General features: G+C 53.8%; 8 protein-coding genes across 8 annotated transcripts; 5 read left to right on the top strand and 3 right to left on the bottom strand.

Moving 5' to 3' along the window:
* Positions 1-141: 141 nt before the first annotated feature.
* ETH_00029030 (uncharacterized protein) lies at positions 142-2334 on the bottom strand (the record flags this gene model as incomplete). Its single annotated transcript, XM_013374248.1, has 1 exon — positions 142-2334. One exon carries the CDS (start codon positions 2332-2334, stop codon positions 142-144), a length of 2193 nt encoding a protein of 730 aa, XP_013229702.1.
* A 1189-nt stretch (positions 2335-3523) lies between these two features.
* Positions 3524-7185, top strand: ETH_00029025 (uncharacterized protein; the record flags this gene model as incomplete). Its single annotated transcript, XM_013374247.1, has 5 exons — positions 3524-3633; positions 3897-3944; positions 4170-4258; positions 4492-4663; positions 4788-7185. The coding sequence occupies 5 exons, from the start codon at positions 3524-3526 to the stop codon at positions 7183-7185; spliced, it is 2817 nt and encodes a 938-aa protein (XP_013229701.1).
* Positions 7186-8543: 1358 nt separating this feature from the next.
* Positions 8544-9453, top strand: ETH_00029020 (uncharacterized protein; the record flags this gene model as incomplete). The annotated part of the gene is made up of 2 exons (XM_013374246.1): positions 8544-9259; positions 9399-9453. 2 exons carry the CDS (start codon positions 8544-8546, stop codon positions 9451-9453), a joined length of 771 nt encoding a protein of 256 aa, XP_013229700.1.
* Positions 9454-10635: 1182 nt separating this feature from the next.
* Positions 10636-13945, bottom strand: ETH_00029015 (armadillo/beta-catenin-like repeat-containing protein, putative; the record flags this gene model as incomplete). Its single annotated transcript, XM_013374245.1, has 3 exons — positions 10636-10766; positions 11047-11224; positions 11333-13945. 3 exons carry the CDS (start codon positions 13943-13945, stop codon positions 10636-10638), a joined length of 2922 nt encoding a protein of 973 aa, XP_013229699.1.
* Positions 13946-14555: 610 nt separating this feature from the next.
* ETH_00029010 (peptide chain release factor 1, putative) lies at positions 14556-17313 on the top strand (the record flags this gene model as incomplete). Its single annotated transcript, XM_013374244.1, has 6 exons — positions 14556-15347; positions 15600-15762; positions 16028-16165; positions 16373-16518; positions 16686-16858; positions 17142-17313. 6 exons carry the CDS (start codon positions 14556-14558, stop codon positions 17311-17313), a joined length of 1584 nt encoding a protein of 527 aa, XP_013229698.1.
* A 1316-nt stretch (positions 17314-18629) lies between these two features.
* Positions 18630-20566, top strand: ETH_00029005 (gamma-glutamyl phosphate reductase, putative; the record flags this gene model as incomplete). Its single annotated transcript, XM_013374243.1, has 4 exons — positions 18630-18797; positions 18931-19084; positions 19323-19432; positions 19547-20566. The coding sequence occupies 4 exons, from the start codon at positions 18630-18632 to the stop codon at positions 20564-20566; spliced, it is 1452 nt and encodes a 483-aa protein (XP_013229697.1).
* Positions 20567-21523: 957 nt separating this feature from the next.
* ETH_00029000 (uncharacterized protein) lies at positions 21524-22700 on the top strand (the record flags this gene model as incomplete). The annotated part of the gene is made up of 3 exons (XM_013374242.1): positions 21524-21793; positions 21935-22128; positions 22238-22700. The coding sequence occupies 3 exons, from the start codon at positions 21524-21526 to the stop codon at positions 22698-22700; spliced, it is 927 nt and encodes a 308-aa protein (XP_013229696.1).
* Positions 22701-23517: 817 nt separating this feature from the next.
* Positions 23518-24641, bottom strand: ETH_00028995 (ribosomal protein S10, putative; the record flags this gene model as incomplete). The annotated part of the gene is made up of 3 exons (XM_013374241.1): positions 23518-23610; positions 23759-24057; positions 24569-24641. The coding sequence occupies 3 exons, from the start codon at positions 24639-24641 to the stop codon at positions 23518-23520; spliced, it is 465 nt and encodes a 154-aa protein (XP_013229695.1).
* Positions 24642-26338: the final 1697 nt, after the last annotated feature.

The following is a 26338-nucleotide window of genomic DNA, read 5'->3' as shown; positions in this document are numbered from 1 at the left end:
GATGTGGCTCCTGCATCCTCTGCAGAAGCAGCAGACGCAAAGTGCAGTCTTAGGAATGGCTCGAACGGACACTGAGTTGACACTAAATATGCGAGTCCGCCGTTGTTGCCGTCGCTGCCGGATGCTGGAGTGCTGCAGCTGCTACTGCGGTGGCAGCAGCAGCAGCTCCATTGCTTCTAGCAGCCACCTAAGGAAATTCTGCAGGAGGCATGTGCCCCTTAAGCCGGACAGCTGTTGCGGCTGCTGCTGCTCCGCAGGCGGCAGTCTCAGCTTCCTCTTTAGTTGCTGCTGCAGCAGCCGCAGAGCGGGCGACTTAGGGATCCCGTCTGCTGCCGCAGCAGGAGCAGCAAAGGCCTCTGCTGCCCAGGTGTCTAGGAATAGCTGCCGTAGCGACAGCACGACCACCCGCTCGAACTGCTGCAGCAGCAAACGGCTGCAACCGCAACAGCCCGTGCTGCTGCTGCTGCAGCTATTAATGCCGTAGCTGCTGCTGGTGGTGTCGTTGCTGTTTCTCTCCGTGGCGCTGCTGTCGCTGTCAGGGGAAACGGAAGGGACATAAGATATGGTGATGGTGAAGTCATGCGTGTGGCAGCCAGCAGGTTCTTGCTGCTGCTGCTGTTCATGCTGTTGCTGCTGCTGCGAATACACCGGAACATTCCTTATAAGAAGCTCCACGCGGTCGCTGCTGACGCGCAGAGTCTCCACGGAAAGGCACGAGCTACCACAAGTGGTTCCACACCAGCTGTTGCTACTGCTGCTGCTGCCGCGGTGCCGTCGGGCCACTGTGAGGCTCCCCTCTTGCTGCTGCTGCAGCAGCTGCGCGCTGAGGACGTGTGCTGCTGCCAAGTCCGCTAGCACCCACTGGGCACCTTCTAAGTACTGATGAACCTCTGCTGCCGCTGCAGCCACCTCGCTGTTGTTGCTGCTGCTGCTCTTATCTGCAAGGGGCATTCGGAGCTCCGAGAGCTCGGGCAGGCACGTTGACCCGTGAAGGTTGCTTGTCGCTGCTTCTGCTGTTGCTGCTGCTGCTGCTGCTCCACGTGCTTCTCTCTCGGCCCAGAAGGCCCCACAGGCGGCTGCCGCAGCGGCGCCCCGTTGGGAGCAGCAACAGCAACAGTTGTGCTGCTGCTGCAGGCGCCGGTGCTGCAGCTCTGGAAAGGGCATGAGCAGAGCCGCCCTGCAGTGCAGCAACGAGCGCCCCTCAATGAGGGGCCCCACGGGCGAGGGAAACTCTAGCTGCAGTCTGATTTGCTGCTGCTGCTGCTGCTGTTGCTGCTGCTCCTGCCGGTGGTCCGCGTCTTCAGGCGGCTCTGCCACTGACAAAAGCGCAAAGTGCTCCTGAAAAGGCGGTGGCGGCGGCAGCGGCAGGGCCGTTCTTGCGTCGGGTGTGGGGCCCCAGCAGGTGGAGGCGACATGCATGAGGTGTACGTACACTTCAGACCTGTAGGGATAGTTGCCGTCGACCACTTCAAACTCCAGGGCGTGGTATTGCTTTTTGACGGTTTCCCACTGCTGCAGGTGCAGCAGCTGCAGCAGCTGCAGCCACTGCGCAGAAGCAGGAGCCCCATGGGGGCCTTTCAGCTCGCGGATGCACGAGGCGAGGGCAGCTTGCAGCTTTTCTGCGCGCTCGTGGCGCTGCTGCAGCCCTATGAGCAGCTGCTGCTGCTGCTCTTGCAGCTGCAGCTGCTGCTGCTTCTGCTCCCGAGGTTGGTCCACGGCTGGTAGCAGAGTCAGAAAGCGCTCCCCCGGGGCTGCATGCAAAGTCCCCAGCAGCATATCCGCCGTCATGCTTCCTGCTGCAAGTTTCTGTGCTGCTTTGTCTCTCCTGGCTATGGCTGCTGCCCACACTGCTTCATTGCGCAGCAGCAGGTTCTGCTGCTGCTGCTGCTGCTGCTGCAGCTCATCAACAGCCATCAAAAAAGCCCCGCTCTGCTGCAGCAAATCCAAAGGAGGCCCCACTAGGTCAACTGCTGCTGCTGCTGCCAACCAGGAGCGCAGTTGCTGCCTCTCGCCCTTATCTTTCCCACTGGCTACGGCGGCGGCCGCCGCTGCTGCTGCTGCTGTCCTAGCTGACGCTGCCGACGCGGGCGCGGCTGCTTCGGAGGTTCCATCGGCGGCAGCTGCAGCGCCAGCTGAGCCCCCGTCGGCTGAGAGTGCGCGTTCTTGCTGCTCCTGGTCTTGCTGCTGCTGCTCCAGCAGCTGCTGCGGGGGAAGAGGCCGTGTGGGTGGTGCTTCCCACGATGGCTGCGGCGGCTGCTGCTCAGTAAGGAAGCGCAGCAGACGCCCGTCGCCGACAGTGGTGGGCTCTATGCGGAAGCGAACGGGTTCTGGCATTGCTGCTGCTGCTGCTGCTGCACTCCTGGCGATCGGTATACGGCTGAGCCTGAAGCTGCTGCTTCTCGGCAGTCTGCAGCTTTTGCTGCTGCTAGGGTCGCCGCTGCTAGCCTCTCACCAGCTGTGGCTTCTCCCGACCCACGCTCTCTCCTTGCTCGCCACTACTGCTGCTGGGAGCAGCAAATTGGCCCGTGAAGCGCCCCTCGGAGAAGAGAAGGTTGCGTTGCCGCTATATTTGGTGCAGCCGTTGCTGCTGCCGCGGTGGCTGCCGTGAGGTACTGTTCCTGCCTGCAGGGTTGCTGCTTAGAGGTTGCCGCAGCGCCTACGGCGCGTGCTGTTGCTGCTGTTGGTGCTGTTGTGGCTTACACAGAACCCAGAAACAGCAAAGGCAGCAGTAGCAAGCTATTATTTGTACCTGGTGTAGCCGGGACTATAGAAGTTCCCCATCGACACGGCAGCCAAATCAATCGGCCCCAGGTTCTGATACTGCTGCAGTTGCCGCTGCTGTTTTGTACTATTGCAATGCAGCAGCACATTTAACAATGCATACTGACGGGAAAATTTATTGAATCATTGTAAATTCAGTAGGCTCTGTTGGGGCTGGAGTTGGCTGCCATACTGGTACTGCTGCTGCTCCAGTCCACCTTGGTTGAGTCGGCGGCTCTCTCCAACAGCAGCAGCAGCAGCAATAACCCTAAAGTGCTGCTAAATTTATTGTCATTCTAGCTCCATTGATTTTTTGAAAGGTTGGAACGCTTTACACGCTGCAGCAGCAGCAGCAGCTTTCCCAGCAGCAGCCAGAGCAGGTTGTGCTGGAGTGGCAAAGTTACCTGGCTGCTGCTCTGCGGCGACAGCAGCAGCCGATGCGCTGTATAAGTGGCGTTAATACGGTTAATCGTGCCTCGGCACGGCAGCAACAGCACCAGCAGCAACTGGTGTTGCTGCTGGAGCTGCGAGACAAGGCACTTAGGTGCCTGTTCAGTGTTGAACAGCGCTGGTTTCGCACCTGACGGCGCAGGCGCTGCTGTGCAGAAGGCTGTAGCTTCAATCTTGCCGGAGCAGCTGCGACAGAAGCAGCAGCAGCAGCTAAGCAGCAACCCGAACAGCAGTCAGAGCAGCACTTGCAGAGAGGTGCAGCAACCACAGCAACTGCCATAACCACGGGGGCCTCCGCAGCAACGGCTCGAAAATGTCTGCCGCCAAAAATGTAGCGTTCAGAGGGACGGAGTCAGCGCTGCTGCGGCCCTTCAAGGGCACTGTCTTCATCAGCGAGTGGCTGACGCACTCTATGATCAAGCGGTGAAGCAGGCCGGCTTGCTGTTTCGGTTTCCTTCGTGTGTCTGCCTTCGTTTGTTTCTTTGTCAACGTCTCCAGTCACTTGGGTGTCCATTTGTGTCATCTCCCCCCTGGCCTCCCGTCTTCGTTTTCTTTCTGTTGCTTGGGCGGCTGCCTGTATCTGCCTTTGTTTGCTTCTTTGCTGCTTGTTTGTCAGCTCTTTGCCGCTATATGTCCTTGCTTCTCTTTCTACTTTCGGTTTTCTTATTGTTTCTTTGTTTTTGCAGGTATTTGGCAGCTTTTGCGGAGCAGCAGTGGCCGGCCGTAGTCAAGTGGTACTTGTTGCTGAGTCTGCTGCTGTGTTTGCTGCCGCTGCAGCTGCTGTTTCTCTGAATCCCGTCGAATGTTTGCCACCTTCGCTTACTTCTACGCTGCCTAGGAACTCTGTTCGCGCTCCTGCTGGGATTGCTACTGCTGCTGCGCTTGCTTTGGCAATGCTGGTGCTGCGTTTGTTGCTTCACATGCTGCCGTTTCTCCCGTTCCTGCTGCTGCTGCGTCAGGACATTTGTTTTAGGTGTTGTTTCTCTGCGTAATTCTGGCTTGGCACTTCATTCGCTTTCTTTGGAAGATCTCATTGGCATCGTCAATGGTAAGATGCAGCCCGTTTTTGCCGTGCTGCTTTTTGCTGCTGCAGTTGGTTGCTTCTGCTGGCATTCGTGTGCTGCTGTTACGAGCTCTCCCTTTTCTGTTTAGCACGTCCCTTGTCCTCATTTAACTTTTCCATGAGATGTATTCCGGATCCCGTTTTGCAGCTCAATGTGTGCATTTTTGTCATTGCTGCTACTGTTACTGCTACTGCTGATGCGCCTGCTCCTGTCGCAGCAAACACGGACATATCACTGACCCCAGCCCACAAGCTGGCTCCTCTTCAATTGCTGCAAGGCAGCAGGGGTCGCAGTGAGGCAGCAGCAGCCGCCGCTGCTGCGAGCCGCAGCAGGAGCAGTGGCGCAAAAGCCAGCAGTCTGTGGCGCAGAGGAGATGACGGGACTGCAGCGTAGGCTGCTGCTGTTGATATGAGTGCAAGGGTTTTGTTGCTTGTATTGATGGTGCGCCTGTTTCTTTAGTTTAGCTTGGCGATTGCCCGCAGGGTGCTGCTGCTGCGTTGTATTGGCGTGCAGCAGCAGCAGCAGCAATTATCCACCATGGTGGGGAGATGGTGACGAGCCGCAAGAACAGCAGCAGAAACAGGAGGACCCACAGCAGCATCAAGAGATAGGGGCCACCTTGCGGCGCATTTCCCTGCAGCAGGGGCAACAGCAGCTGCAGCAGCCGCAAGAGAGCTGCCTTCAGGAGCTGCAGGAGCAGCAGACTGACACAGAGGAAGCAGAGCGAATGCTCCAGATTGAAGCTCTGCAGCAGCAGCGGCGGCAGCTGGAGCAGCAAAGGGAGAAGCTGGAGCAACAAATTCGTCAACAAGAGCAGCAGCTCTCAGAAACGCCGCAACAGCATTCACAGCTGCAACCGCAGCAGCACCAACAAACACAGCAGCTGCAGCAGCAACAACAAAAACGGCAGCAAGTGCAGCAGCAGTCCCAACAGCGTGCTCCACTGAATGATGCAGAGGCAGAAGCTTTGGTGAGGCGTCGCCTGCAGCAACTGAAGCAGCAAGGCCCCGTGTCGCAACAGCAGCAGCAGCGGCTGCTGCGGCAGCGCAACCTGCAACAAGGGACCACAGCAGCAGCAAAAAGGGCCGTGTCTGGCTTCTTTGCTGATCGGGAGGCATCAGAGCAGGTATTTCTGTCGTCACTGAGACCCGACAGTAACCCTGTCCCGTTCCCTGCCGCTGCTGCTGCCGCAGCTGCTGCTGCAAGGTCATCAGCAGCTGCAGCGAGCAACAGAAGACACTTGCGTACCCTCGGATCCTACCACGCCAACGCCAGCATGAGACACCAGCAGATCCCGGTTGCTGCCGTACCGGACAGCAGCAGCAACAATCTGCTGCAGTCCCTTACGAGGACACAGGGGCTGCTGTTGCGGCAGCAGATGAAGCAACAGGTATTTCTGGAGAAGCAGCTGCTGAAACAACAGCAACAGCAACAGCAACAGCTGCAGCTGCAACGGAGGCAGCAACAACTTGAACAACAGCAGCAGCTCATCGCGCTGCAGCAGCAACTGCAGCACCGGCAACAGCAACAGAGAAACAGTCATGATGGTGTGCACACCCAGCTGCAAAAGCAGCAGCAGAAGCACCAGCAATTGCATCAACAACAGCAGCAAGCAGAAAAGATGCAGCAGCACCAGCTGCTATTGCAGCAACAGTTTGAAGAGGCATTGCTTCAAGAAGGGCCTGCAGATGACAGCAGCAGCAGCAGCAGTAGCAGCAGCAGCAGTTCCACGCCCTCTGGCCTAACGGCTGCAAACCAGCTTGCCCCACCCACAGACGCAAGCAGCAGCAGCAGCAGCAGTAGCAGCAGTAGCAGCAGCAGCAGCAGCAGCAGCAGCTATTCGGTGCTTCCCTTCAGCGAGCCGAGGCACGCGCATTCATTTACAGCTGGTCAGCATCCACATGTTGCCGCAGCAGCAACAGTAACAGCAGCGGCAGCAGCAGCGGGTGGTAGTTCCGTCTTTCCTACGCAATCAAGCATCTTAGTTATCGAGACACCTGAGCGTGCCTATACACCTGAGCATGGTTATACACCAGGCCGAGCAGCCTCAGCAGCAACTGCATCTCCAGCAGCAGAAGCAGCTGCTGCTGCGGTGGCATCCGCAGCAGAGGCTGCAGCAGCTGCAGCAGAAGCTGCGGCTTGCGACATCGAATTTGAAGGGGCTCTTTCTCCAAGAGCGTCTTTATCTTCTAGCTCTTCAGACAGTCGCACAAGTGCCCTGGGCCAGAAGCGTCAGGAGCAGCAGCAGCTGCTGCAGCGGCAACACCAGCAACTGCAGCAGCAGCGTGTGTCTGCTGAGGAATTGATCAACCACTTTACTATGGGCACGTCTGACGAGCAGCCGCTGCAGCAGCAGATTGGTCAGCAGCTGCAGCAAGATGCAGCAGCAGCTGCCGCTGCAGGGGAGAAACTGACGTCTGCAATGCTGGACGGAATGCTGAAGCAGTTTAGGGTGTCGGGCAGCAGGGACAGCAGCAACAGCAGCAGCAACTCACCAGTGCTGCCGCAGCAGACGAACGTTTCTGCAGTTACTAGCAGCACAGCGGAGGGGCTTCCGACACTCAGCAGCTCCCTCGTGCTGGCAGCAGAGCAGCAGGTGTTGTCAGCTGTCTCTGCTGCAGCAACGGCAGCCGCAGCAACGGCAGCAGCAGCAACTCCCACGCAGTCGACCTCCAGGCGGCACTTTTCTGGTGCTGCAGCGACAGCAACAGCGACAGCGGCAGCTGTATTCGACAACAGCAGCAGCAGCAGCGCACTTGAGAGTGCCAGTGAAGTTAGCACCGCAGCTATACTGGCAGGCAGCGAGATGGAAATACACCGCGCCCTCCTTCAGGAGCATCAGCAACAACGACAGCAGCAGAGGGAAAGACAGCAGCCCCGATCATGCGCCTTTGAAATTCCGTTGGATTGACTAGTGTAGCGGCACGTGTTGCGGCTGCGGCTGGCGTTGTTGCCCGTTAGCGCGCTGTGAGGACGAAGCGCTGCAGCAGCAACGCAGTTTGCTGCACTTTAGCCGTAGCACCGCATCTAGTTTGCACATGGACTAGCAGCTTGGGCCATTTCCAATAGTTACTGACGCTCCTGCAGCTGGTGGAGCGGAGGGGAGGTCCGTATGGTCGCTGCCAGAGCGGCAAATTTGGCAGCAGAGGCAGCGCTATCAAAACAAGCAGATACAGCAGAGACAGCCAGAGGGAGAAATGTAAACGTGTTCTGGACTTGTTCTGCGCATTTTCGGAGGCACCACGTGCGGTTTCTGCTGGTCTTGCTGCGCGTGGCAGTTGCGGCGGTAGTCGTACTTTGCTCGGCGTGTATATCTGCGACGTATCAGTAATTGATTTATTTTTCATTTTGAATGGGGAAATAAGCTTTATTTGTAACTGTCTTTTTTCATAAATTTCAATATCTCAACGGTCACCCCTGCGGCCCAGCCTCACTAGAGCTGTATTGGTGGTCAGGCAGCGAGCGGACAACGAGGCGCTCGAATCAAGGAAACAATTACACGCGTATTAAGTCTTTACAAAAATAAAGGGCATAAATCAACAACTATAGTTGGACAGATGGGATGAGAGCAGGCAGCCAAAAGGGGGGATCAGCAAGGCCCCGAGACCCAGCAGCACCGAGATCCGCAGCTGCGGGGAGGCAAGACCAGTAGTTAGGCTCCAGTGGTTCAGAAGTGTTTATAAAAAGCAGAGAAGGGGACATGTAAGCATTTATAATTGGGGTCTGGATGATGGAACCGAAAAATTAGTCCGATACAGGCGTTCAAACATTGGCGCCGTGCTGTGCTGCACAGCGACGGGACCAGCGGCCACGTCTAGTATGCACCTGCAGTGAGCCACTGGGTTGCACGTACAGCTGAGCCTTGCTGTTGTTTCAAGCCAACTTTTGCCTTTGCTTGATCATTTGGACTGCTCACGCGCAAATCAAGCTCCGAGTCTGCCAGTGCCTCAAGCCGCCCAGACAGCGCTATTCCGCTTGCCGTACACACTTGCTGCAGCAGCACGAACTATTGCAGTAAAGGCATCTGGACCATCTGCCGCAGCAACAGCATCAGCTGCAACAGAAGCGGGAGGCGCAGCTCTGCCAATCTGGGGTTAACGGCAGCGACCGAAGCTACAACAGCAGCACATGAACGATTTCAAGGCAGAACAGCACTAAAACAGGATTTGAAACGGCAGCAAAAGCCGTCTCTGTGCTCCCCTTATCCGCTTGGCACCTTCCAAGGTCCACATACACTGCCGCCGCTCTCCCACCCTGCAGTTAGCGGAGATGGAGGGGCTGCAGGCGGCAGCAGCAACCGCAACCACAGCAGCAACTGCACCCGCAGCAGCAGCAGCACCAGGAGCAACAGGGATAACAGCTGTGGAGTCTTGGCGCCGCAGTAGCGTCCCGTCCCCACAGCAGAATCCCGTGGGCTACCTCAACCTCGAAAGGTTCGTTTGTTGTTGCTTGAAACAGCTGCAGCAGCAGCAGCAGCAGACACGTCGGGCGGGCTGTTTTCTTTTTGGATCTTGTCTTAGAAGGGTGACGGAAAGACAGCAACGGCTCCTCCTTGCTCAAAGTTTCGCGTCCTGGCGTTGCCAGTGGTTGGCCGAAGCTGAAGCGGCAAGAGCAGCAGCAGCCGAAACCGCTGAAGCTGCAGCAGCACCTTATAGTGGCACTACACTGCATACAAAATACAGCACTTTGGTACGCTCCTTTATGGAATCATCTGTCACGAGCAACGGCGGCCGTAGCAGAAGCAGCAGCAGCAGCAACAGCAGCAGCAGTATGCGCGGCAAAAGCAAAGAGACCGTAAAGAGCAGCATTTTCGGCTCCGACAATTCTGCTGCACGACGAGCCCCTTGTCGAAGAGCAGCATTATCAGCATCATCCACATCAATCACAGGGGAAGTAGCATCACCAGCGTCAAGCACAGGAGATGTAGCGGCAGCAGCAACGGCAGCAGCGGCAGCAAACGCTCCCCATTTAGTTCGTCTCAAGAGGTCCGTACTTTAGACACATTCAAAAATGCGGCTCCCTTGTTTTTCTGCTGCACTGTTGCTGCTGTGCATTCGTTCCCCGTTCTATCCCCTTGCTGCAGCTGTCCTTTCGCTGAAGTTGACTGAGTGAGTGTATCTGCAGATACAGTTTGGAAGCCGCCAAAATATTGGGACTGGATTTCGCGTCGGAGCCGTAGCACAGGATTCGTTGTCTTTCGTTGCCTCTAGTTTGTGGTCGCTGCTGCCGCTGCTGCACTGGCCGCAGCAGCAGCAACGCCAGCACCAGCATTGGCAGTGGCAGCAGCGCTAGTTGCCTTGATTTGGGACAGCCTGTGGTGCGGCTTCACCGCCAACTATTTTGCCTCCCTAGAGCAACGGGAGTTGCTGGAGTTTAGCTGCTGCTCCCTCAAATGCCGCAGTTTGCTGCTACTTCTGCCTCCGAAGACGCGGCTTGTTGCTGCTGCTGCTACAGACTCCTCTACAATGCAGTTTGGTGATGTTTCTGTTTCTAAAAAGACAGCGTGCTGTTGCTCCTTCTACCACTGCTGCCGTATTTGCTGCTGCAGTCTTTATGGAGCAACTCTGCTCTGAGGGACCTTCGCATTTGTGCGCTCAGTTTACGTTGGGGCACACGCGAAGATCCCACATCGTTTCTCAGCAAAAGCAGATAAACCATGCAATAACAAAGCCAGCATCCATGAAAAAGGTCACCACAGCTAGCCTTAGCCAGCTAGCCTTAGCCAGCTAGCATCGGCAAGCCACGACACATCCACCACAGCCCCAGCCAACACAGTCAATGCACTGCACCATTGGTGGTCGCGCGCGAAGAGCTAATTGTAAGTAAAAATTGCCAAGGCATCTGCATGCACTCGCAAAAACATCCACGCATGCGTACGCAATGCCCAGAATTCTCGACATTCGCAAATAAACTTCAAACACTTAAAAGTGTGTGCGCCTGTATCGCTGTGTTTTGCACGACGTACCGTGCGTGCCTGCTGTATATGAACAGTCATTTGGAACGCGCTCTTCATTCTTAATATTTCGTTCTCAGTGCAATTTATTCTGACGTCAAAAAATGTAAGTGCGATACGAGACTCGTGCGGCACCTAGTGCCCTCTTACTAAGCCGCTATGTATAAACTCCGAGCCATAAAATCCAGGCCCTGGAAGTCCAAATCTATCATGCTTATTCGCATACCGCGACAAAACGTAAGTCAATGAATCCAAGATGTTCGCTGAGGTGTTACTGCACCTTGTTGCCTGCCCTAAGAGCAGCAGCAATAAATTGTCAGTGGCAGCTAGCTGCAAATAAGTGATCATCCTACCTCCTAGGATCTGATGCAACTCCTGCTGTCACTAATGCAGTTGAATTTCATCCCTCTACTGGTTACTAGGCGTCCCCTGCAAAGAATCGAAACAGAAAATCTCCTGCTGCAGCTTCTGCTCCCGCTGCTGAATGGCCAGCATCTGCGCTGTGACTGCTGCTGTAAGCCGCACCAGTGGAGAGACATCTGCAGCAGCGAAAGGCAACACCAGCAGCACCAGATAATGTCAGCAGCAAGGTTATCCTCAAAAACTACCACAGCTGCAACAATACCGCTTTCTGTGTCAAGCTACATTCGATTCAGCAGCACCAAACCACAGCAACAGCAGCAGAATTCAGCACCAGCAACAGCAACAACTGGCAGCAGCAATGAACAGCAGCAGAAAATGGTGTGCAGCAATAAACTGCAGCGAGCAACAGTGAATCCGAAATGAGCAGGGCCTTGCCTGGCAGTTGAGAGGCAGCACCTGTAGGTCTTTCGTGGTGCAGCAGGGCAGGACTAACAAGTGACAGCAGCTGCGACGGTAGCAGCTGCAGCAGCAATGCGTGCTGCGGGAGAGACACCGCGAGCTGTCGCCGACGAAGAGAGGCAGCAGCAGCAGCAAGCAATGCAGCAACTGAGCTGCAGCGCCGCTTCAATTCTTCCTGCAACAGCAGCGGCAAGAATCAGCATCAGCGGCTGCCGTTGAGCGACTGCCGCCCAAGAGAAATGATGCAAAGCAGAACAAGAGCGCGTGAGCCTGCAAAACTTACCGACTGTCGCTCGAGATCGGAAAGCTTCTGCTGCTGCTTTTTTTGTTGCTGCTGCATGCGTTCTGCTTCGTCAGCCTGCAACAGCAGCTGCTGCTGCAGCATTGCTGCTCTGCACCGCAGCATCTTCGGGACTGTTCGTTGCAGCAGGACCATTTGCTGCCGCTCCTCCTTGAGAAAAGTCGACTCTGCAGTGTCTATCCACTTCACAGCAGCAACAGCAACCTCTGCAGCAGCTGCTGCTGCTGCTCGCCTCGCCTTTCGGTTACTACTGGTGGGGTCTGCTGTCTCAGCTGCAGCAGCTTCCGCTGCTGCTTTTGCTGCTGCTGCACGCCGCTGTCGGAGCTCCAGCAACCCCTGTCTTTGCTGCTGGTACGCTGAGTTGAGCGCAGCCGATGCCTGCTCGCTCATGTGACACTTGTGCTGCTGCAGCTGCTGCTGCTTTTGCTGCTGCTGCTGTTGCTGCTGTTCGCTAGCTGGTATGCTGTTTCTGCAACCTGGAAGAGGCTCAAGGCCCGAAGCAGCTTCCAGGTCCAGCACCAGCAGCGACGCAGCATCTGGTGCTCTTGCCGCTGCTGCTTCGGTTGACGTTGAAGCTGGTTCTGCAGCTGCTGTTGCCGCTGTTGTACCTGAGGCAAGTGCTACTAAGACGTTGGGGGCCGAAACGAACCAGGAAAAAGGAGGCAGGAATTTCAAGGGCCTGCGAGTGTTAGTCGTTAAAGCCTTCACACAAAGAGAGATGGCATCTTCCTTCTGCTGCGGCTGCCGCTGCTGTTGCTGCTGCAGTCGTTGCTGCACAGCCGCAAAGATCCCCGTCACACTTATGCGGAAGGCGCCACTGCTGCAGCAAAGCGCAGCACAACTGTTGCTGTTACTACTTGCCACGGCAGGGAGTGGCCGCAGCTGCAGAGGGGTGCTGCTGCTGGCAACTGGTCCCTTTGCAGTCGCGAGAGGGACGAATGAGAGGAGCTTCGGCAGTTGCTGTTGTGTCTGTCGCTGCTGCTGCTGCTGCTTTTGTTGTACCAGCGGAGCTCTTCTCTGCAAACGCGGCTGCACAGTGTCTGAACTGGCAAGGCACTCAAGTTCTAAGTTGTTGTTGCTGCTGCTGCAGCGCAGCATCAACAGCAATGGGTAAGTGCCTATTAGCACCTCCGCCATCTGCTGCGGCTGAGCCGGAGGGCTCCCCTGAGGAAGAGGCAGCAGCAGCAGCTGTGGCTCTGCCTGCATGTTGCTGTTGCCGCTTTTGCTGTTTCTGCCTTTAGCGGTGCTGCTTCCGCTGGCCCAGTCTTTTAGCCATAGTGAGACCTCCTGCTGCAGCAGCGTCCCTGTGGGGCAGTCGTCCTGCTCTTTGTCATCCGCTTCTCCGCTGCTGCAGCTGTTGGTCCTGGTATGTTGCTGCTGCTGCAGCTGCTGCTGCAGCGCAGCATCATGCAGTTGCAGTGCGAGAGCAGGCGGCAGTTGACTGTGCGCTGGGAGGAAGGGAGAAAGACAAACACAGCTCCTGCTGCTGCTGCTGCTGCTGCCAGGAGGATAAGATATGAAGACAGAAAGAGCTGTCCACAAGTGTATTCGCTCTGCTGCAGCTCCGAACTGAAAGGCAGAAGCTAAATGTCCTGGATGAGCAGCAGCAGGAGCTGCAGGAAAAGCTGCAGCAGCCACTGCTGGTGCGCCTGCTGCAGGAAGCAAAATTTCCTGCTCGGGTTTTTCCGTACTGCGGCAAATTTCAAACAGCCGTAGCACCGCATGCACGTCGCTGCAGTCTGCTGCTGCAGCAGAAGCTGCTGCTGCTGCTTCTGAAGCTAGCGACTCGTGGGTCAGTACCGCAACTGCCGAGTTAGAGAATGGGTGGAAGGACACCTGCAGAAAGCTGCGCTGCTGCTGCTGCTGCTGCTTCGGCTGTCCCGGTTCCATGCTGTTATTCGCCAAGAGCAGTTGCCCGATAGTCTCGCAGCAATCGCCCGTGCCGTTGCTCCTGCTTTTGGCTGTGGCTTGCTGTTTCTGCTGGAGCAGCGGAACAGCAGAAACGCAGCAGGCACGGGAGCAGCAGAGGGCGATTGCTTTGCCGCTGCTGCTGCAGCAAATAAATTTGAAAAGCCCCTCTTCCTCAACGTCATGTCCCGGCACATGCACCTCGAAAGTACCAGCCTCACACAGCTCCTGCTGTTGCTGCTGCAGCAAGTAGCATCCAATTCGCACTGTCGACCTGCTGTGCCCACGCGTGCTGCTACTGCTCTGCTGCAGCACTCGGAAAAATTGGAGCGCCGCTACTCCGCCAGTGGCTGCCCCAGTAAGGCAACAACACACAATCTCGTCTTGGTGCTGCTGCTGCTGCTGCTGCAGATTCTGCTTTGGAAAAATGTACTTATTGACGTAATTCCCAGCCAACTCCCCAAGAACAGCGCTCTGAAGGGACAGTCTTTGTTGTTGCTGCTGCCCTTGCTTTGCCTGTTGATGTGGCTGCTGCTGCTGCTGCTGTTGTGCTGCGGAGTGGAAGGGCGGCGCCCCAAAGGGGTTCACAGTGGCAGTTTTGGGTTTGTTGCTGGCGGGGTTGATACCTGGAGCAGCAGCTGCAGGGGCCCCCATGATTGAGGGGGGGAAACCGAAGATACTGGCCATTTTCTTGAGCACGCCACAATATGATGCTGCTGCTGTTACTACGGCTGCCGCTGTGGCTACGTCTACACTAACAGACAAAGAAACGGGCTGGGGGCCACCCCCCCTAGGGGGCTCCTAGTCGCTCTTTTTCTCGCCACTGCTGTCGACAGCTACGTAGAGCAGCATTCTAATGCTGAGGTCGTTGCGTGCGAAGCGCCTGCTCCTGCTGCTGCTGCTAAGACGTGAGGCCCAGGGGACTCCGAGGCCACGCATGCAGCTTCGCTGCTTGGGCGATCGGCCTCCTTTGACGTCTTCTGAACTGGAATGTTCGAACACTGATTTAACCCCTGAGTGCAAACTTGGGAGTTGCTTCTGTGTGCCGCTGCTTAAGCAGGAGCCTTCGTAGCAGCTGCTGGGGCTGCAGCCCCGTCAGGTTTTAGTCTCCGGCTCTTATATTTAGTCTTTGACAGTAAGTATTATAAAAAGAGAATACATGTGTGTAATTCATGCCTCGACGGAAGCTTGGTAGAGAGGCGGGGGCCGCCGGGGCCCCCCACTCGAGCCAATGCTCCGCTATTCCTATCACCATCTTCACCTTCCTGTGAGGCGTACGTACAGCCAGGTACACAGTATGAAAGGCTGCTCAGAAAAATTCTGGGGAAGACTGCTGCACTACGGGCAGCCCACCGGCGGCCGTTGTCAACAAAGGGCGGGAGCTACAGCAATTGGAGATCGCAGCTGCAGCAACAACCACAGCAACTTAACAAGCGCCCGCGAGCACTTGTACCTGCGCTCCGGCAGCACTAACAGCTGCTGTAGCTGGGTTTCGCCAAAATGCTTTTCTTGGCGTCCGCTGCCACGGAAGTTAACTGCGTTGCGCAGTCCTGCAAGCCGCTGGTGGGACGTAGCAGCAGCAACACCTACTGAACCAGCAGACCTTAATTGTTTTTTTTGCACTAGAGCAACAGCTTTTGAAGGAAAATGCTACAAGTTGACTCTGGAGGAGCCACAGAGGCTCGTTATGGAACGTGTTGCCCTGCTTCTGCAGCGGCAACAGCAGGAGCAAATTGGACAACAGCAGCAGCAACAGAAACAGTCATCTGGGCTTGAAGCCCTGCTCCCCCTATCCATGCCTCCGCTGCTTTCTCGTTTTCTTTCTACAAGGGATGACATCAAGACACTGCGCTCACTGCTTATCGAACAGCAGCAAGGACACAGCAGCAACAGTGCGCGCAACTGTGAGGAGTCTACAGATACTGACTTGGTGGAGCTGCAGCACGAAGAAGATGCGCTTGCTGCAGACTTGGCTGAGCTGCTGCTGCAACACGCAGACAGTATTGCCGCCGCAGCAAAGAATGGGCAGCAGCCAGCCAAGAGAAGACCTGGGGGACAGGCAGGAGATGAGGAGGAAGTTGTGCTTGAGGTGGGACACATCTTGCTGCTTCAGCTGCCACTGCTGCTCCCACTGTGCATTTCTTGTTGCTCTTGGACTTGTTCTTGGTGCATTTGCTACTGCTGTTGCGCTTGCTGCTGTCACAGCTGCTGCTGTTGTTTCTATCATTTTGTAAGGCGCTGGAAGCACCTTTGTGTCTGTCTCACTGATTTAATAGGACTCTTCACACCCCTGGCCGCTACTTCTGTTGCCTCTTTGTGGCTGCTGCTGCTGCTGTTGCAGGTGTTGGCCGGAGTGGGAGGCGAAGAGGCGGCACAGTTTGCTGGAGAACTGTTCGGGATGTACGAGGCGCTAGCTGCAGCAAAAGGATGGTCTTTTGAGTCCCTCGAGAAGCACAAAAGTGCTGAAGGGGGAGGGTTGAGAAGAGCACGAGCAGTGGTAACAGGTATGCTAGTGCTGCTGCTGCGACGGCTGCAACTGGCCTCCATGATCAGAATGACTGTGCTGCTCACAGAGTGGTTGACCTTGTACTGCTGTTAATCTGTCGCGGCTGCTGCAGTCGCCGCAGAGTTGCTGCGGTTGCTGCAGCTGAGGCAGAGCACGGGGAAGAGGCGCAGCAGCAGGTACATTGTTTGCTGCGACCCATGGCATTCCGCTGCTAAGCTCCTACTCACGCTTTTTTGTTGCTGCTGCCGCTGTTGCTTTTGCAGGTTGTGGGGTTTCAGAGTTGCTCCCCCTAGAGGCGGGGGTGCACCGAGTACAGCGGGTGCCATCAACTGACGCCAAGAAGCGGCTGCAGACTTCCACTGCTGCTGTAACAGTGCTGCCCTGCGTCTCTGAGGCGGAAGGTTAGCAGCAATGCTACTGCATTCGCTGCTGTGATGTTGGTGTTGCCGCTCAAGGCTACACAGCGGGGCTGTGGCTTGAAGATGACGAGCCTTAACTCATGCACTTGCTCTGGTTGCATGCATATTAGTTCTGTGTTTCGTTGCTCTGTACCTCCAGCGTGTATTGTGCGTACATAAGCGTCCTATATGCTGCTGCTGCTGCTGCAGTGGACATGAGTTCTTGCAACATTCGCATTGAAAACATGAGAGCCAGCGGGCCTGGGGGCCAGAGCGTTAACAAGAGCGAAACGGCAGTCCGGGCCACACACATACCAACGGGCCTTTCTGTGTGCATGCAGGAAACTTCCAGCCAAGTAAGCAACTACTGTTGTGATTGCTGCTGCTGTTGGTGGTGTTGTTTGAGGTGCTGCGATATAGGCTGCACTTCGGACAAGCATCTTTTCTGTGTTGCTGCTGCGGCCTGCTGGTGCTGCTTTTTGAGAGCCTCCAGGAGAATCCCTTTTTTATCGTCGTTGCGCAGGCAGACAACCGCAAAAGGGCTCTGTTGCTGCTGCGACACATGCTGCAGCAACGCATGCAGCAGCAGCACCAACAGGAGCTGCACGCTGCCGCTGGGGCGCAGATGGGGAGCAAAGACCGCAGCGAGAAAATAAGAACGTACAACTTTCCTTCTGACTGTGTACGGGACCACAGGTTCGTTTAGGACACATCGTACAGGGGTCACCGCCATGTGTTAAATGCCGAGGCTCTGCAGACAGATTAAGGATTCACTTCCTAGGCGGTTGGCACTCACAGTTTAGCAGTTTTGTACAGGTAGCGAGAGCTTTACAATCGTGCAATAAATGCAGACGAAAGCAAATAGGCAGACGGGAAGCCACGCAGACAGCTAGCGCATACAATTTAGGCATGGATAAGAACTAACAAGAGCACATTTACAATAATGGGAGTGCAGAGTTTGAGGTTTTTATACACTCAGGTGCAGCGAAGCCGTTCCCGGCGTCCGACAATTCCTCGAAACTGCCGAGGGTCTGCCGCTGCTGCTCCGCCAACTTCACGCCAAGAGGCAGCAACACCTGTTGGCGCAGGCGGTAGAGGCAATGCAGCTTTTGCTGCAGCAGCACCACGTCCCAAAATTTCCCAGTGCCTGATGCCGCAGCTGCAGTAGCGGTAGCACAAGTAGCAAAGTGCAGCAAATCTGTTCTCGCATATTCATTAGCAGCTACAGCAGAAGCAGAAGACCAGAAGTGGCTTCAATGCGGTGCTTGAGGCGACATCGTAATCAGACTTTATTGAAAGTGTCTGTCTAGAGACAGATAACGAAGTTCAGTCAGTGCTGGTGCAGCAAGAGATTTGCATGTGTTGCACGCAGATGAAGCAACGTCATATGCGGCAGCCATTGGCAAATTAGGACTTCAGCAGCAAAGTTGATACGTCAGAGGCAGAAGCATGCATGCATCCATGCATGTGTTACAAACAGATGTTGTACTTACGGCTACGCCAAAATGGGGCTCTTTTGTGCCATTTTTTGACGAGAATCATCATGCTGAAGCATAAGACGCATATACATCCGCGTGCGCCAATGTCATTTAGTTGTGTTGCATTAGAAGCAGTCTGAAATAGCTCATGCTGCCGATTCATTTCATCCTCACTTGAGGGACCTGCCGTGGAGTGTAGGCAGAATGTCTGTAAGCAGGCTCTTGAGTTGCAGCAACTTACATTCGCCGGTCAGTGCCTCTGCTGACGGAGAGCCTCTCAGCTGGGCTGTCCAGATTGCGCAAAATTTGTCGTCTTTGTTCTGCCTAGGGTACTGCCTTGTAGTTTCCTGGAGTCCCATGGGAGTGTAGAAGACAGGCACACGTGGTAAAGATGACGTGTATACAGAAGAGTGAGCTTAGGTGTTGCATCAAGTACAGAGAGGGGTCAGCTCCTCCAGACAGCTTAATTTGAAGGCTTTCTTATTGGTGAGCTTCCTAATGGCCTGGTGCATTGCCCAGCGACCTTCTGGAGGCTCATGATAATTGTATTAACCTCTGAGTAAACATATGGAATACGATTCACGCCGAGCATACTGGTCTTTAGACGGAGTTATATTAACTTATTACAACTATCATAACTAGTCCAACCACATTGTCACAGTGGCAGCAAAGACAGTAGTCGCAGGGCAGATTTGCTGCGTGTTCTTCCAACGAGTTGCGGAACTGTCTCATGTCGAAGTTTCCGTTTCGTTGTTATTTAAAAGTGAAAAACAGAAGTAGCGTACAGGTCGAAGCTGTTCTGCGAAAGCTGAAGCCTACGGCTGCCTTCTCTTGCCTGGCTGACAAGCCCAGTTGTTCCCGGTGTGGGCTTTTGCAGGTCGCAAATTCCCGCTTAAGGCCAAGAATCGTTGGCAGACGCTCTATTAAAGCCCGCTTAAAGTTGCATAGTTTTTCAATTTAGCTTTATTTTTGAAGCAGACTATTCCATTATGACCGCCGACAGCAGCTTGGTGGCTCTGGAGAAACGGATACAGGAGGCGAAGGTCTTGGCCAGCCGCTTGTCGCCAAAGACCAGGGACAAAGTTTTAGGCGCTTTTAAAGAAGGTCTTTTGTTGCATAAGGCGAAAATTCTCCAAGCCAACAGAGCAGACGTGGAGGTGCGTGTTCAACCCTCGCACCCAGCCAAGTGCAGCTACTGCTCGCGCCTCAATAGTAGCACAGTTCATGTGATGTTCCTTTTCATACTCAAACAAATGCATCTGTGCACCGATTCGGGGTTTTCAAGTGCAGGAAGCCACGAACAGCGGCGCTGTCGCCCCAGCCCTCCTTAAGCGGCTCGTCTTGGATGCACGGAAGTTGGAGTCGCTGGCTACTGCCATCGACGCACTCAGGGCTGCTCCCAACCCTCTTGGAAAGTGCACTCTAGCTACTGAGCTCACTCCAGGTGGACAACTTGTTGCTGCTGCCTGCGCCCAGGCTGCTTTTCCTGTAGCTGTTGGTGTCATGCTACTGTTCTTACTAGGCTATTCTCTTTTTAGCTGTTGTTCTCCCCGTCGCGGTTATCTTCACAGTTGCCACTTCTCCTGATATTTATTGCGGACTCACTGTAGCTGATATATCAGTACATGTCGATACGGTTACATATTCCTACACTCACTTGCGCACCTGTCTGCTGCTACAAGGGCTCAATCTTTACCGCGTCACTGTTCCACTGGGGGCGTTGCTGATTATATTTGAAGGGCGCCCGGAGGCGTTTGTTCAAATTGCGTCCTTGGGACTCAAGTCTGGCAATGTACGTGCATTTCTTCAGATCGAGGCAGCAGCGGGCGGAGCAAGTCCAGCTCTGGCCATCCAGCATGGCATTAAACTGTTGCTGCTTCGTACTTTTCGGTGTCTGTGCCTTTAGGTATGTCTTTTGAAGGGCGGGAAGGAGGCGGCGCGGACGAACAAGGCCTTGCACGATGCATTCGTGTTCGGCATCCATTCGAAATTCAGTGTCGATGAGGCTGTTGTTTCTGGGGGACCTGAGGAGGAGGAGGGGAGTCTGTGCTCGCTAGTACAGCTGGTGGAGTCGCGTGAGGATGTACAGCAGCTTCTGCAGCTGGATGGCTGTATAGACTTAGTCATTCCCAGGGGCGGCACCAATTTGGTGCGCTTTGTGAAAAGCCACACGGCCATCCCTGTGATGGGCCATGCTGACGGCATATGCCATGCGTACATCGACGCTGACGCTGTATGTACACCACAGCGGCTGCAGAAGGCTCTGGACGTAATTAGAGATAGCAAGCTGCAGTACGCAGCTGCCTGCAATGCCCTCGAGGTCCTGCTGGTACACAAAGACGCAGCGGAAGTGCTTCTCCCAGCCCTTGGGCAAGCTCTCGCTGCTGAGGGTGTTCAGTTCCGAGCAGACGAAGCAGCGGCAAGGCTGCTGCCTCAAAGTGCGACAAAAGCAGCGGTCCCTCAGGATTTCTGCACGGAGTGGTTAGCACCGATTTTGTCAGTGAAGGTCCTAGAGGACCTCAACGAGGCACTCAACTGCATCAACACCAACGGCTCCCACCACACAGATGTGATCATCTCTTATTGTCCCCCCAATGTGGAAAAGTTTATGCGCGGGGTGGCCAGCGCTGATGTGTTTTGCAACTGCAGCACGAGATTTGCGGATGGTTTCCGCTTCGGGTTTAATGCAGAGGTGGGTATTGCTACCGGGAAAACACACGCCAGGGGTCCTGTGGGCGTTGATGGGCTCTGCACATATGCTTACAGACTATACGGGATGGGACATACAGTATCTGCAGTGGAGGCAGAAGCTGCCTTCAGCCACAAGCCCCTGCTGGTACTTGACCAGGCCAACAAATCGGATGTTATTATGAACACGGAGGAAGCCATTGACGCATATGAACGCAGCCGGATTTTTCTGCAGTGATCTCATGCAGGAGGGCATCTCTGCTGACCCCAGTCTTGCTTACGATTTGGGTGATTAGTTCTGGGGATTAGTCTACGGTCTAGGCCCAAGCGGGTATATGGCACCTTTTTGGGCTTTAAATGCGGCTCTAGAAAGGCTGCGCAGGCATTTATTTCGCCAAGAAGCTAGCTGTAGTTGTTTCTCAGGACTTCTGAGACTTGAGCCACACGGTGCTACCATCTACCCTATTGGTCTCGACGAACACTAAATGACCTGCGGGGATCCATCCTGCGGACTTTTACCCTTTGATGTGTATTCAGTTTGAGTGTTTAAGCAACTTAAAATGGATAAATATATAGAGTTTAGGGCGGCACGCTTGTATTTTCGCTGGTTAGAAACAAGGCATCGTTGCTTGGTCGGCGCCAGGTGTGTGGGTGACCCCCGCGTTTTTCAGCGAATCTGCAGCCCCCGGGGAGATTCCTCTAAAACTGTACGTATTAATTTGCCCTCGAGCATTCATTGATGAGTTTTGTGCAATTAATAACTAATACTACAGGTGTGGGTCAGCATGTTGCCGTTTCAGTGATTGCAGGCAACGGTCAGTGTCTTGCGGTCGGTTCTGGTTCCGCGTCGCTCCGCGCTCAACCGCCAGCTATGAGGCTCGCCTGCCTTCATAAGCTAGCGAAACTCAACCGCCGCTTCGAATTATACTCGCATTTTGTTGACTTTTGAACTTTTTACTATAATCTTTTGCTTCAGTAGAGCACATCAAGTATTTTGAATCTGGGACCCCTAAATGCTCGCGGCATTCATCGCAACTGTTCACGGTCACCGTGAGTTCACATTTTACACTGCGTTTCGCGCTCATCATACCCTTGTGATATCTTTTTATCTTGCCTGAACTGCTAGAATAGCTTATTTCAATCGTTGTCTTCCCTAGTCTTTGTCACCTCTTGCGTTGACTCCTCTTGTAGGAAAATGAACTACCCAACGATCGCAACCGTTGCTGGGCAACAAGATAGGAGGCTGCCGGTCTTTATCCCAAGTCTCGTCAATTACCCTCCTATCTATTACCAGCCTCCTGCGTACTTTTCCTCGGGAATGTACAGAGAAGCCCCTATTACTGCATCAGCAAGCAATGCCAGTACCAACGCCAACATGAACCGGCTTGTCAACACCAAGCTCTGCAGCCGCTACCTCTCCAAAGGATACTGCAAGAGAAGAGACTGCACCTTTGCTCACTCTGTCGTAAGACAACTTCCAGTGTCCTCCCGCCTCACTTCTGCCGTGAAGCCACTTAGCATGTCCTAAAATGAATGCTTTTGCTGACCCCCAGGTCTGCTTCCCATAGTTTTACAGCTGTTCTTGTTGATAACGTTCGTGCTACAGGAAGAACTGCGGCCAGTCCCAGACCTGAGGTGCACCAAGTGGTGCCGCTTCGTCTTCTTTGGCCTGAACTGCAACGACTCGCGTTGCCCTTATGCTCATTCGAAAGAGGAGTTACAGCCCCAGCCAGACGAATTTAAGACAACTGTATGCAGATTTGCTAAACGCGGAAAGTGTCTGAATGGAGAGTACTGCAGGTGTGTCTCGCTCACTTCTGTCACGGCAAAACTTGTAGGCGGCATGACACCTGCTGCAGCACGAACCAATGCTGCACAGCATTTTTTACCTCGCTTGCCTTGTTTTTAGGTTCCTCCATTTGCCACAAGATAGGCAGCAGCTGAACCACCAAGGAAAACGCGCAAATTGGCGCGCCAATCGTCCGGCTGGTCGTCGCGTTGGTGAAGACCTGACTATTATTCCTCTTCCAAATACGGAAGCGGAACGGGAAATTACCGTCTCTCAGGGGGAAGTTGAAGTCTCCGCTCCTCCTTCTACGCCTGCGTCATCAGTAGCTGCGTCCGCTGGTGCGAACATGAACATAGAAGCGCGCCCAAGATTGGTCAACCGTTCACGCCCCACTCGTCAATTCGCGGAAATCTACCAGTCCAGTGAAGCCGAGGACATGCCCCAGGAACCAATGCCGACCAACCCCGCCAGCAGATTTCCCAAGGGAGCCATACTCGTACCCAACAGTCTCTCACGCGACACTACTAGGGACGAACTCCACGCCTCAGTCGAAACGACGCTAAACAGTGGAGATCCAAATTGAACAAAACATGAATTAGTTTTGAAACGTGAACCCGATAACGAAGCAGATGACTATAAATTAGCCAGATTGCCGTGGATGCCTGTCTGGGCCTCGCCCCCACGGTGCTTGCAAGATTTGAAGAAGTCGCTGCTGTGTCCTTGCTTCTCACTTCGAGTTACAATGGATGTGCCTCTTACCTCTTGGCTTCAAGGCGTAGTCCTGGTCGCAATGACAGAGTGTAATTATCGAAATGCGCCGATAAACCGTATAAACCTCACTTTCACCTGCTTCCACTGGACTACTGCTTCTACTGTGTTCATCCTCGTCTTGCTAACTGACGGAAGGCCGAGCTGTTGTTGATTGTAGCCTCCTGAACGGTTCCAGGAAGTCTCTGAAATTTCGTTTGATTTTGTCTCCTCAAGTCGGTTGTCACAATTTTGAGGCTTCAACAATTTGATCAGCAGTACGGCTAAAACTTAGTCAAGAAAACTTTCGTCCACCGGTTGCGGTCAACTACTTAGTCGCCATTCATGCAAACATACGAATACATACTTTTTGTTCCTACATCCGACCAACATTCGTTACAATGCGGCTGAGTCGCTCGGCACAGTTTGTCCAAAAGCCTCAGCTTGTAAACTGCGTTACTGCCTTCTGAATGTTCTTATTCAATATCTAAATCACTAGTTGAAGCCAATATTCGCTACGAAATGTGGCCGAGAATTTCGTTATACGCAGAGAATCCACTTGGCAAGGGAGCCAAAACCCTGTTTTTTTTGGTTGCAAAGAAACCAACAAAACGAACCGAAACCCTCTAGGGGGGATGGCTGAACAATTTGGTTTACGCGTAGCGGGGAGCCCTCTCTGCCCTGTCGCCACCAACGCGAGCCTCTCCTGTGCGCTCGCCCATTGAGCGGCGTCCTCGGTTCATTCCCTGCGCACACCAAGAAAAGTTTCCCGGAACGCGATTCCAAGGTTGTCATTTTGACACAACAAAGTCTTCCATCGGATAGCTTTCGGTGTTTCAAATGACTGCGTGTAACTGTCCTTGAGGAACTGAAACACAGGGTCGCCTCACTCACCACCCTCCAATTTTCCACCTCAGCTCCTGCATCAGCTTCTGGGCCAGCGCGCTGTGCACGTGCTGGGGTTTTCTTTGTGAGGGTGGCGGGGAAGACTGTCGGGGGGAGGCGTAGGTAGTCACGCAGGTACTCCATGCCCTCATTCTTTAGGGTGTAGTAGTTGTGGTGCCAGTTAAACATCTCCTCGCAAAAATCCTTTGACTTGAGGCTCTTCATCACCATCATCACGTGCAAATTTGGCACCGCGATCTCGGGATGCTTCTCCAATTTGGGATTCTTCTGGACCACCAGAACGCCCTCTGAAACAAATATATTATGACACACTAAGTACGAACGGTCATTAACTGCAGTGATGCTCACCTTCCCAGTGCCTCTCGCTACGTACTAAAATAATGAACGGATGTATGCAGTATCATCCCCATGAATGAAGTTCAGCGGAAGCTTTGTAGAAGCACCATGCCACGGTCTCTTCGACAGTCGGCAGGTAAAGCCACAGGACAAGCATCGCGCCAACCGAAGATGAAAGCGACGGAAACCGCAAACAAAGACGCCAATCCAGAGACCGAGAGCATGCTCAATCAGTCCCTGCACTTTGGACCACCACGATATCTCCACACCAATATAGATCCAGAGGAAAGTCAAGCAAACGTGGAGCTTGCACGTCAAAGGTCGTCGCCAGGCTGTGAAAAGACTCCGGCGAAAGACCCCACGGGCTCGAGGTTCCCCCGTTCCCCTGAGGTGGCCCAAGAAAGCACGAGAATAGGAGAGAAGACACAAAAAGAAAATCAGAGAAATAACATTAATACTCACCCTTGAAGAGGTACTCGTATATCATACGGCGATTCTTCTTCGGAATCAGGCTCGGCTTGATGCCCACCGTCATCTTGGCTGCAGGTATGTTGGGTGAAGGCGAGAGCCCAGGCGTGGCAGAACAAACCGAACAAAATGAAATACCCTTCAAGCGCCCATTTGCTGTAGTGAGCACTCCCCCTTCTTTTCCAAAACTACTGATTTCCTGCACTCCCCTCAGTAGCTACTCTCGGCACAGCCTTCTTCATGCAGCCCCACAGCCCCTCAACAGCCCAACAAATGTAGTTTCCGTTGCCCATATTGCTGATTCTTTCCGTTCGTTCACATTTCTAGTTCGATAATTCCGCAAAGGGATAGACTATGATTTGGCTTGCATATTGTCAGACACATCTTGAGCAGCACGATTCGCACCCGAGGGGACTAGGGAACCCCACGTTGTAGTACTGTTGACTGGAGATGCTCTGTGGCAGGAACAGTATTTATCTAGTGGAACTTAGAAAATACAAATATTAACGTTTACACTCATGTATTTACCTGCAAGACTGGAATGATAATGACATCCAACCTCTAAGGGCAGCAGCGGACGACCGTTAGTATTTAGAGTAGCTCTGTTGCTACACTTACAGAAGTCCATGATCCCCCAATATTTCTCAATATGGTGTGGAGGAATGCTTTGCATTTGAACGTATACAAAAATCTACGATGGCCTTATATTTTTTCAATGTGGTGTGGAGAAATGCTTGGCGTCTGAATGGAGTGCTTGTTGTCAGATGCTCCTGCTCAGGCCATAGCATGAAGGATAGCCCTCAGAACTGCTTCCCTTTAGATCCCGAAGTTTGTTGTACAAGATACGTATGGGTGGTGTCGAACTCTGATAGTAGCATTGCAGAAAGCTGGCGCCCTCACCTCTGCTGATTGTATTTCTCTCAGGGTAGGTATGACTGTTACGGACTAGTTGCAGGCTACTTGCCACTATTCCGCAGATGGTCAGTCCTACACTCTGTATGTGACCATGTCTATGAGTAACATGAGTACTAAGAACGACAAACATGGCAAAATAGACTCGAGATTAACAGTAATTGCAATAGAATTTACTGGAAACCAAAGGAGTCATTAAAGAATAAGATGCAGTGAACTATCCCAGCACTCTGCTACGGCAAAAAGCATATTGTCCTGTTGATGCGAGCAGGCGCGTTAAGGCGCCAAGTCCTTCATGTGAGTGCACATCCAGGGGCTGCAAGGCACACACTGTACCTTAGAATAAGCAGTATCCATATAGTAAGATGACTAGGCTGCTTGCATCCAGAAAAGTAGAACATGGCTAATTGTTAGCATACAGTTTTGCATATCTGGTGCTGCCGAAGCTAGGGCAAACAACCTCCAGCGCAGCTGCTCTACGAGGGAACTGTATGTAAGATATTGCGTACGCTCACTAGCACCAAAAGGTTCGCAAAAGTACGAGTCCTCCCTTGCCGGCCCCACCAGGGCTTGGTACAACCTTGGCGCCCTCACGGTGAACTCTCCCTTCCAGGGCCTTTCCATTGACTGCTTTTTCTTTCTTCTGAACCACACATTCTTAGCAGCAGAGGGAGCGAACAGAAAAACTCAAAGCCATCGATGGAAAATAGCACGAAAAGCGTTGTCCGCCACCCTTGTTGACTCACATTTGGCTCCAGGTCGGTCTGTTAGTAAAAATAGCAAGCTAGCCACTCTGTATTTTCTAGCACAACAGAGAATAGCTTTGCAAGGCATTGCTATAACGGGACTCGG

This window comes from Eimeria tenella, genomic scaffold, assembly GCF_000499545.2.
Source record: "Eimeria tenella Houghton genomic scaffold, Eth_scaff2, whole genome shotgun sequence".
Classification (NCBI taxonomy): domain Eukaryota; phylum Apicomplexa; class Conoidasida; order Eucoccidiorida; family Eimeriidae; genus Eimeria; species Eimeria tenella.
This window is presented reverse-complemented; position numbering and strand designations above follow the sequence as displayed.